The sequence below is a fragment of the Podarcis melisellensis genome (genome assembly GCF_964234715.1).
Source record: "Podarcis melisellensis genome assembly, chromosome: 1".
NCBI lineage: Eukaryota > Metazoa > Chordata > Lepidosauria > Squamata > Lacertidae > Podarcis > Podarcis melisellensis.
This window is the reverse complement of record NC_138528.1, coordinates 92,285,009-92,295,544: the sequence shown is the minus strand read 5'-3', so window position 1 is coordinate 92,295,544 and position 10,536 is coordinate 92,285,009. Positions and strand designations below refer to the sequence as shown.

General features: G+C 44.8%; 1 protein-coding gene across 1 annotated transcript in view; it reads right to left on the bottom strand.

Moving 5' to 3' along the window:
* Positions 1–3,300: 3,300 nt before the first annotated feature.
* LOC309378019 (protein mono-ADP-ribosyltransferase PARP14-like) overlaps positions 3,301–10,536 on the bottom strand; it is a 23,047-nt gene continuing 15,811 nt past the window's right edge. Inside the window, exons 11-17 of the mRNA XM_081925814.1 lie at positions 9,824–9,887; positions 8,545–8,712; positions 7,472–7,693; positions 6,793–7,374; positions 5,964–6,109; positions 5,200–5,374; positions 3,301–3,715 (exon numbers count right to left, since the gene is read on the bottom strand). Of these exons, the coding sequence (XP_081781940.1) occupies positions 3,426–3,715; positions 5,200–5,374; positions 5,964–6,109; positions 6,793–7,374; positions 7,472–7,693; positions 8,545–8,712; positions 9,824–9,887 (1,647 nt within the window). The 3' untranslated portion in view covers positions 3,301–3,425. The remainder of the gene's footprint in view (positions 3,716–5,199; positions 5,375–5,963; positions 6,110–6,792; positions 7,375–7,471; positions 7,694–8,544; positions 8,713–9,823; positions 9,888–10,536) is intronic.

The window sequence follows — 10,536 nt, the reverse complement described above, 5'->3', positions numbered from 1 at the left end:
ATAAAATAAAACCACTCAACTAATTACAACCTAAAACTATGGATAGCTTGTACTAAACAAAGTCTGCATTAACTACTATATTTCCCTGCATCCACTCGTTAAAAGTTGCAGAAGCTTCTGGGTGGGCCAGTGAAGCCTGATCTGAGCGGCATGCAAGTCCAGAGGATTTACAGAAAAAGGGATGTGAATCTGCTTCCAACAAGGTCTATCCTTAGCTTAAATCAAGAATATCTTGGAGGAAAATGCTGGTGCTATTATTTCTTGCTTGTTTGTTAGCTGGTCAGTAAATTTCTAAAATGATAAAGTTTGGGGTCTATGCCTGTCAAAATATCACACCGACTCTACATCCTTCCAAACCTGGGAACAAATGTTTGAAACTCCCATTGTTCTAGGTGCATTTTGCGACAGGGAATTTCATTAACGTGGGCAGTTTCTGAACTCTGGGTGCAATACTGTGCCTAAGATTGCCAATTAAAACTGCAGAGTGGAAGGAAAGGACCTTTTTCTGCCTCTCCACTTCCAGCTACTCCATAAAGACTGGAGAAAAGACCTTCTTAATATTAGGTGGGGGGGCAGGGGAAGGACTAGACCATGTAGAAAATGAATACAGTGGTGCCTCGCAAGACGAAATTAATTCGTTCCGCAAGTCTCTTCGTCTTGCGAGTTTTTCGTCTTGCGATGCACGGTTTTCCATAGGAATGCATTGAAAATCAATTAATGCGTTCCTATGGAAAACGCCTTCCCCCGACCTCTTCTGGCGGGCGGCATTTTAAAATCGCCCGGGACAGCGGAGGACTTCTCCGCTGTCCGGGGCGATTTAAAAGCCCCTGGGAAGGCAGGCAGGGGGGACAAAGGCTTTCTCGCCCCGCCGCTCGGCTTCGGGACATCGTTCCGATGCCGGGCGGCTGGGGGAGGCGTTCCTGCCCCACCGCCCGGCATCGGGACGATGCCCCGAAGCCGGGCGCCTGGGGGAGGCGTTCCTGCCCCACCGCCCGGCATCGGGACGATGCCCCGAAGCCGGGCGGCTGGGGGAGGCGTTCTTGCCCCACCGCCCGGCATCGGGACGATGCCCCGATGCCGGGCGGCTGGGGGAGGCGTTCCTGCCCCACCGCCCGGCATCGGGACGATGCCCCGAAGCCGGGCGGCTGGGGGAGGCTTTCCCGCCCGGCCGCCCGGCTTCGGGACATCGTTCCGATGCCGGGCGGCTGGGGGAGGCGTTCCTGCCCCACCGCCCGGCATCGGGACGATGCCCCAAAGCCGGGCGGCTGGGGGAGGCGTTCTTGCCCCACCGCCCGGCATCGGGACGATGCCCCGATGCCGGGCGGCGGGGGGAGGCGTTCCTGCCCCACCGCCCGGCATCGGGACGATGCCCCGAAGCCGGGCGGCGGGGGGAGGCTTCAAAAGCCGTCCGGGGGCTTTTAAATCGCCCCGGACAGTCCCGGGGCGATTTAAAAGCCCCCGGTTAGGCAGGCAGGGGGGGCAAAAGTCTTTGCCCCCCCTGCCTGCCTTCAAAAGCCGTCCGGGATAGCGGGAAGCGCTTCCCTGCTATCCCGGACCGCTTTTAAAATGCTGGCGGTGGGGAGCAAAGCCTTTCGCCCCCGCCGGCCTTCCTGGACCTCTTCTGAAGTCCGGAGGGGGGGAGAAGGCTTTGCTCCCCACCGCCAGCATTTAAAAAAAGGTCCCCGAGATTTCCCTATGGGCTTTCGTCTTGCGATGCAAGCCCATAGGGAAAATCGTCTAGCGAAGCGTCGCAAAAACCGAAAAACCCTTTCGTCTTGCGGGTTTTTCGTCTTGCGAGGCATTCGTCTAGCGGGGCACCACTGTATAACATTTTAGCTGCAGTTCATTTTCAGCTTTGTATTCTTGTAGACATTCCGTTGTTGCACCCATAACCTAAGTTTAAGGTGCCATTTAGCTCATAACTTTCATATCCGTTTCTAACACTGCCTGAAAATTATTCTCCCTAATCTCATACATAAGAGGCTGACTGCAGCTACTCTGATGTACTCTGCACATAAACAGAGTTTGTTACTCTACATTTACAGGACTGGTCCGTGACGTGTCCTAGATCAAATGAAACAAATCATTTTCGTCTTTTAGTTGGAATACTTTGTCCTTTTAATTGAGAGAGGAAAGTGTTTTAGATTATGAAAAGTTGAATTGATTTTGGGAGGGAGGAAAACTGCATATTATAATAAATAATAATAATTTATTATTTATACCCTGCCCATCTGGCTGGGTTTCCCCAGCCACTCTGGGCAGCTTCCAACAAAATATTAAAATACAATAGTCTGTCAAACATTAAAAGCTTCCCTAAACCGGGCTGCCTTCAGATGTCTTCTAAAAGTCTGGTAGTTGTTTTTCTCTTTGACATCTGGTCGGAGGGCGTTCCACGGGGCAGGTGTCACTACCAAGAAGGCCCTCTGCCTGGTTCCCTGTAACTTGGCTTCTCGCAGCGAGGGAACCGCCAGAAGGCCCTCGGTGCTGGACTTCAGTGTCCGGGCAGAACAATGGGGGTGGAGACGCTCCTTCAGGTATACTGGACCGAGGCCGTTTAGGGCTTTAAAGGTCAGCACCAACACTTTGAATTGTGCTCCGAAACGTACCGGGAGCCAGTGTAGGTCTTTCAAAACCAGTGTTATGTTGTCTCGGTGACCACCCCCAGTCACCAGTCTAGCTGCCGCATTCTGGATTAGTTGTAGTTTCCAGGTCACCTTCAAAGATAGCCCCACATAGAGCGCATTACAGTAGTCCAAGCGAGAGATAACTAGAGCATGCACCACTCTGGCAAGACAGTCCATGGGCAGGTAGGGTCTCAGCCTGCGTACCAAATGGAGCTGGTAAGCAGCTGCCCTGGACACAGAATTGACCTGTGTCTCCATGGACAGCCGCAAGTCCAAAATGACCTGCCAGCTTCCTGTCCCCCAAAAACACAGTACTTCTGCCTTGTCGGGATTCAACCTCAATCTGTTAGGCGCCATCCATCCTCCAACTGCCTCCAGACACTCACACAGGACCTTCACTGCCTTCACTGGTTCTGATTTGAAAGAGAGTTGTGCTTTAAGTGGTGCTTCACTAAAAAATAATAATAACTATTAAAGGAATTCTCTTGCCTCTCTTAACTTCCTTGACTCTGCTCCTTAGCCATGCTATCCTCCTCCTAAACTTATTTATACCTTTCCTAATTAACTGTCCATTGTTTATCCCAGTTTCAAACACTCTGAGCAACCTGAAAAGGTTTGACCCTTCCAAACTTTCCACTTCAAGAATTAAAATAAAAAAAGTTTTTTACTCAGCAAGTAGCCCAAATCAACATTTTATTTTGTAATCAGATCCATTTATGTACAGGTAATACAGTATCGGCATGCTACTACATAACAAGAGGCACTTCTTTTCATCAGGGTAAGTGCAAGATAGAGAAAAGTTTACTTCTTAAAAGTGATGAGATATTCTGGATACGCCTGGATATCATTGAAAATGACAAACAAGGAAGGTTTAGAAACATTATCAGTCACACTGTCAAAGAGAACAGTGGGATCGGCCGCATTTTTGGGTTTGGGGACGACTAATCCTTGTGCTCCAGGGCAATATTCTCCAGTGAGTACTCGAGCAAGGTACATGTACTTTTTCCCATCAGCTTCTGGTTTTGAGTAAGTATCAGAGGCAGAATACTGGGCATTCACAGCAAAATAGGTTCCATTTCCATATACTGCAGCTGTGAAGATAAATGAAAAGTTTAAAGCAGCCAGTAATTGCGAAGTACCATTATCCTTTCACTCTTGAAAGGCCCCAGCAACACACACATCGGTATCAACAGTAACAGACACTTAACTGGGGAAGTTTCCTTTTCCTATTAGCAGACTACAACAAGTCATTGCAGTGATGCTGTTAACAAGAGGGGTTTTTTAGATGGCAGGTCTGCCTAAGGGTGTGCTTTTCTCATTCCAAGGTTCAACCTTGTCTATTGACTGTGCTTTCTTTCTGTATACACTAGCAACACAACTTTCCTTCATAGCCTCCCCCCACCCCACCCCAATTAGAAAATACTGTATTTTTCGCTCTATAACACGCACCTGACCATAACACGCACATAGTTTTTAGAGGAGGAAAATCCGTAGGCATGCCACCCGTAGGCATTCCCTCCATAACACGCACAGACATTTCCCCTTACTTTTTAGGATGAAAAAAGTGAATGTTATGGTGCAAAAAAATACGGTACTTGCCTCTCACCAGAGCCAAGGAGAGGGCTTCTAGCCTGGATCCCAAGATGCTCTTGCAAAACTAAGCTCTGCCACGTGAGCAGAATTCGGTTCATGCACCTTGGGAGCAAAGCCATCAATTGTGCTTGCCATTTACCCATCTAAGGGAAGTGGCGCAGGGTGGGACAGCTTTTTCCTGCCTTTCTGCAAGGCACTGTTTCTGCAGAGGCTCAGAAAGAAGGCAGAGGAGCCATCTCCTCCTTGTTTCTAAGCTGTCCTGGTACTGCAGAGAGCTCTGTTGAAAAGGAAAGGCTTTTTACCTTGCTTCTTGTGCAGAAGGAGCAAGCAGCTCAGATCCTTAAAAAGCAAAAAGTTACCCTTGCACTTTTTGGGGATGACCGAATTCTTAGAAAAGAAAATCTAATGTAAAAAAGGAGTAAATCTACTATCCAATGCAGCCTCCCCTTGCCTTGGGAACACTATTACACTTACTCTTGTCAAGCAATAAAGGCTCAGCCAAAAATTCTGAGAGCCTCTGAGGAGAAGAGTCCTTCCTAATCAATGAATAGCCATAACCAGTTTGCAGCCAAATTTGTAATACAAAAACAGAGTTTCAAGCAGCTGCAGTTTTTCTTTTCAGCCATAAACTGTAACCAGTGAAAGGGAATACTTATACCTTTTCTCCTCTTTTATAATAGAGACATAATCAGACACACTGCAGCGGGGTGGGGTACAATTTGTCCTTTTTACAATACTGCAAGGTGAGCACTTTTAGTAAATGACTAATAAAATTAAATAAAAATAATAATCCCAGATGGGGAAGGTACAAAAACTGAGGATTGTAAATGCTGAAATGACAGTATATGTATCTGCAGACATTGATGCACAACAGTCACACTCTTTTTAACCCCATACATAGAAACATGAGAGAATAATGTGTTTGGCACATGAAGAGTCACTAGCCATTCATACAAAAGCCACACTTTTATAATCAACTAACCGTGCATTCCTGCATAACTTCGATTAAACCCGTAATCATTTATGAGCTTTATCGATGTAAAAGCTGTTCCATGAAAAAGGGGCTTCTCATTATTTGTATGGCCATTTTTGTCATCCATCTCCTTCTTTTTTATTTGGTACTGCTGCCATTTGTAGGGATTTTGGATCCTCTCAATCTACAAGTATAAAGACAGAGCACCGATAACAACCAGTATCATCACTGGGAATAACATTTTAAAATCTCTTGAACAAAGGAACATATTTGGAGCCTTAGGGTGAATCAACCCAACACAATGGTATGTTGGGTTTCCGACGCTGCAGGTTATAGAAGCTTCAGGTTACAGACTCCGCTAACCCAGAAATAGTACCTTGGGTTAAGAACTTTGGTTCAGGATGAGAACAGAAATCATGCGGTGGTGGCGCAGTGGCAGCTGGAGGCCCCATTAGCTAAAGTGGTACCTCAGGTTAAGAACAGTTTCAGGTTAAGAACGGACCTCCAGAATGAATTAAGTTCTTAACCTGAGGTACCACTGTACTAGCTACTGCTTTCCAGTAGAGTAAGTGTTAAATGGTCGTAGGCAGAAATGCTTCTGAATAGCAGCTTCTAGAAACTGCAGGAGAGAATGCTCTTGTGTTTAGGTCCATCATGGATTTAAAAAAACAAACAAAAACACATTTGTAGAGGGGCCCTTGATATAAGCTGTGTACTATGAAAGGAGGGACCCCACAGAAAAAAAAACAAGACTTTGAAAATAATGTTTTTACCTTTAGAATAGTAAATACGCTGCAAGTCTGGAGAAACATCTTCTTGACAGTTTGATATTCCTCCATTTCTGGTTTTAGCTCCACTATTTTGAGATGCGCTTGCCCCATGTCTTCCCACTGTTCAGGTAAGTCCACTGCCAGATTACCTGTGTAATGAACATGGTGCTGTTAGTGCCATGACTAAGGACATACAAGCCTATTTCAGGACACTTTTCAGTTTCGGTATGAACTTTCAGTTTGAGATTTCAAGTTAGTATTTTTGAGCGGCATTGCCATCTGTTGTCATTTTAAATTGGTGAGTCCTTATCACGGTTTGTGCACCTGTTCCAGCTAGACAAAATCATTTGAGGAGAACACAGAACAAGGTTGGGAAGGAGTTTGGCCTAGCTAGATTCCTCAAGGCAAGACAGACAGGCCTGAAAGCCCACATTTAGCCCCTATATGGAGAAACAGCTATGTATGACTCGGGAGAAGACCAACTCCTGGGCAGCTGAGTTAGAGCAGCTGGGTCTGACTGAACAAGTTAGCTATTTGCTCTATCCAGGCCTCAGCCAAAATAAAAGTTCTCCAGTCATTAACTCTGTTTCTAAATAAGGAGGAGGAAGTGAAACCGCACGTAATAACTTGCAATATGGTTACACAGCAGGCAACTTTTCATATAAGCAAATGCCCAGGAAGCAAGTTGAGGTTGGATCTGGACTCAATGCATATCTCCTTCAGAGCTTTCCTAGGCAGAAATGTTGGATATGCACAAGTGTGTGTTTGTGTGGGAGACACAGAGAATACAAGGGACAGAACTGATCAATTTGTTCATGCCTTAGAAGCTTACCTTCAGCTTTTGATACACGGCGAAGGGTGATGCTTCTCCCCTGGTTATCCACTGCACACTGTTTACTTGGGTCCACCTTGTAGCTTTTGTTCCTTATGGTTATTTCAAGCTGGTGTGCTGCAGATTCTAAGTGCATATTTGTCAGGCTATCAAAGGCTTTGTATTTCCCATTGTCTTCATACTGCCACTCTACAAAGTTGCTGAGAATATCTGCCTTTGACTGCTCCTCCATGCTTTGGACCATGCTTTTAATTATTGAGCTGGCCGTCAAGACATCTTTGGTTATGCCAACAATGTGGAGGGAAGGAGAAGAATCTTTATACTCTAGCCTAATAGCAACATGCAGCCGCTGCTGAAGAGCTCTCAGTTTTTCATATTCGCTTTCTCCAAAGTTTGAGATCCATTTATCTGAGACAACTGTTTCATACTGGCCCTTCAAAATCAGATCCTTCATCCAAAATTCTGCCTCTTCGACATTCTTCCGGCTATCACCACAGATTTGAAAAATGGTTGGCTCTACTGTTCTCTCCAAAAGTATTGTAGGTTTAGCTCCCTCAGCAGATTTTCTGAAGCTAAAGAAATCTGCAACAGAACATCAATTCAGGGACAGGTTATGCTTTTAACTACTTAATGCATCTGCAGTCAAGAAGTTTTACACATACAGAAGCCATCTACTTACCTACTAATCTAGAAAAAATGGAGTTTGACGAGGATGTGCCACCATGTTTGCTAGGTGCAGCTTCTTTTCTTTGCATACTTGCAAAAAAAATACTTAGAAGATGTGGCTGGAAAATTACTATTTTAATCATCTTCACCTGTGGAGAAGGTGTTTGACTTATGAAGTCTACTATAGCATCTATCATATCATTGGCCACTGCAGCTGGGTCACGTTTTGCTTGACCTGCAATAATAAAAAAAAATTCTGGACTAACAACGGAACAAATAAACTATCTTAATGAACCAATATCAACGGAAGAGATAACTATTGGCATAAAACAAGCAAAAAATAGGAAAATCGCTAGGACCTGATAGACTCACATCTGCCTATTATAAAAAATTTCAAGAAATCATAATTCCTCCACTGAATGAAGTAATGAATAGAGCCCCAAAAGGAGACGGCATACCCAAAACTTGGAAGAAGGCATTCATAACATTAAGTTCCAAATCTGAGAAAGAGATACAGAACCCCAAGGACTTTAGGCCCATCTCACTATTAAACAATGATTATAAACGTGTTTCGGCTATTTTGGCAAAAAGAATGAAAGAAACTCTGAAAACATACATACGTGAAGACCAAACAGGCTTCTTACTGGACAGACAGATGAGAAATAATAGAAAAAAGAAAAGATAAAGAAGCCGCGCTTATATTTTTAGACACAGAAAAAGCCTTTGTGCAATACTGTATTACCCAAACACACACACACACAATGCACACACCTCTATTCTCAACGCAGCAGGCAAGAAACATTATCACAAGTTCAAAATAATATCCCAGCCAGCCAGAAACACTCAAGGAGGGTGTGGGGCAGGGCTGATGAGGAGTGGAGCAGCAGTGTCAACGATCTTAACCTTCCCCATGTTTCTTATTTAGTATTGTGGTGCCACTTAGTATTTTTGTTACAATTGAGTGGTGTCTACATTTTGCTGAATAAAGAATAAAAATACTGAGCCACTACCATGACCACCACTGGAAATTCAATTATGCCACCCACTTACTGCTGCACCGTTGTTTTCCCTCAAGGCAATACAGACCTGTCCCAATTGCAGGAAAAGCAATAGAGGAAAATTGTCTTTGTTCACATTCCACGAGAGCTTTGGAGACTTGTGCCTTGGTATCTTCTTGGGCCACAAGGTGGATTACATTTTTACACTTCAGGTTTCCTGCTTGCGTGCATATGAGATTATTGTGAGGCTGGGTAGCTGAAAGAAATGAGGAGCGGGGGGAGAGTGATATGTGGAACAAACAAGGCAGCCTCTGCTCAGGAGGAGTATGTGCCTTCCATCTTAGAAGCCTTTCCATACAATTTTTGCGTGCACAGAGCTCCCATATACTTCCACAATTTTGTTCCAGAGATATCCTGTTCTTCCAGTCCTGAAACAGCAATATTTCATCTCCGGGGCAGATGCTGTTTTGCCCTCAACAACATTCACACCAGGAAGGGTGTTAGAAACAACCCAAATATCCAATTTTCTGTGCTGCTTCCCATGCCCTCTAAGCAAGCAGGGCCTCCCCTCACTGCCTGCACTTTATACCACTGATAAACTGACAAGCAACGCTGTTCTGTTTAAGAGAGAGATGTTTATGTCCCCAGGTATGCAAGAACCATTCTGTGAAGCTGTTCAGCCCACTGAGGACCAAAGAGGTTATAGCAGGGCTGCACATTTAGCCCTACCCACAAGACCATGACAATTCTCCTGGTCCCTCACAGAATAAGGAGGAATCCCTGCAGCAGGCAGTCTCCACAGATACAAAAGTTCCCTGCACAACTGAGAATTCCTCAAGGACAAAAAGGAGCACACACTTAAGTTTGCCTGTGTGAAGCAGGAAGCAGAACCCACTGACTACTTGATGAAATTATTGGCTACCAAGACCAGCCAAAATTGATGGGACCACTGAGCAACAGCCCATTCAGAAGGAAGAAGACAAGGCTCCTACATACAGATGGCTAACGTTTTACTTTACCTTCTGCAGCTAAATGAAATGAGACACTTCATAGCCATGTGGACGACCAACATGCAATTTCCTGCTAAATCACAGACACTACTTTTCTACTGGCTGTATACAGTTAAGATCCAATAACTTGTTAAGGATCAATTAAGGAGCAGGGAAGTGCAAAGTAGCAAATGACCAACAGTCACTCTCAGTTATCTTCGGGGCATAAACAGCATTTAACATGTTTCACTGGCCTGTAACTACTCATGCTTCAAAGATCAAGAAAGTTGTTGGCATTCACTACTGACCACCAGTGCTGGGCAGCGGTGGGGAGGGGAACCAAACCCACCCCTGCTTATGTAAAAAGTAGATTTGTACCTAGTTGAGCACATTCCTGTTCCATCCCTGGTCCAGCTCCATCCAGAATTGCTTTGGAAACACCTTAAATAAATAAAAATTACATTTCTCTAATAAGATTACCAGTAAAGATTAACAACCCACATACAGCAAAGGATACATGCACATATAGCCTTAACCAAGTTCCTATGAATGTAGCATGCATGCATAACTGAATTCAGTATAAAAGGAACATTCCCATGATAGATAACAATCAGGTGCCTGGTGAGGCTCTGCTTTGTGGTCCAGCTCTCTACTGCTCATATAGAGACAAGCATTTTATTACACATCTGCATCTGATGCTTTGTAAAATCCCTATCACTTGGGCAGAATGATACTGAAGACCAAGCTATACTGGGGTAGGAAAGCTCAGGAAATCCCAGGGCAATTTTTCGACCACAGTGGGATCCCCAAGAACAGAATACCTGAGGCTTTCTATTGATGTCAAAGCATACACACAGTTGCTTCTTTTTCTGTACAGCACACAGCTGTGTGTGGAGCCCGGGTGTGTGTGGAATATGACTTCTCGACCACAAGTATGTTAATTACAATCCCCCAACCTCCAATATTGCAGTGGAAGGCAGCAATGGTTTAATAGTTCTGTAGAAAGTGTATCACATGCCTCTGCCAGCTATGGGACTTTATTCCAAACCTAGAACAAACATCATTCTTTTCAACTGAATTAGACACATAGC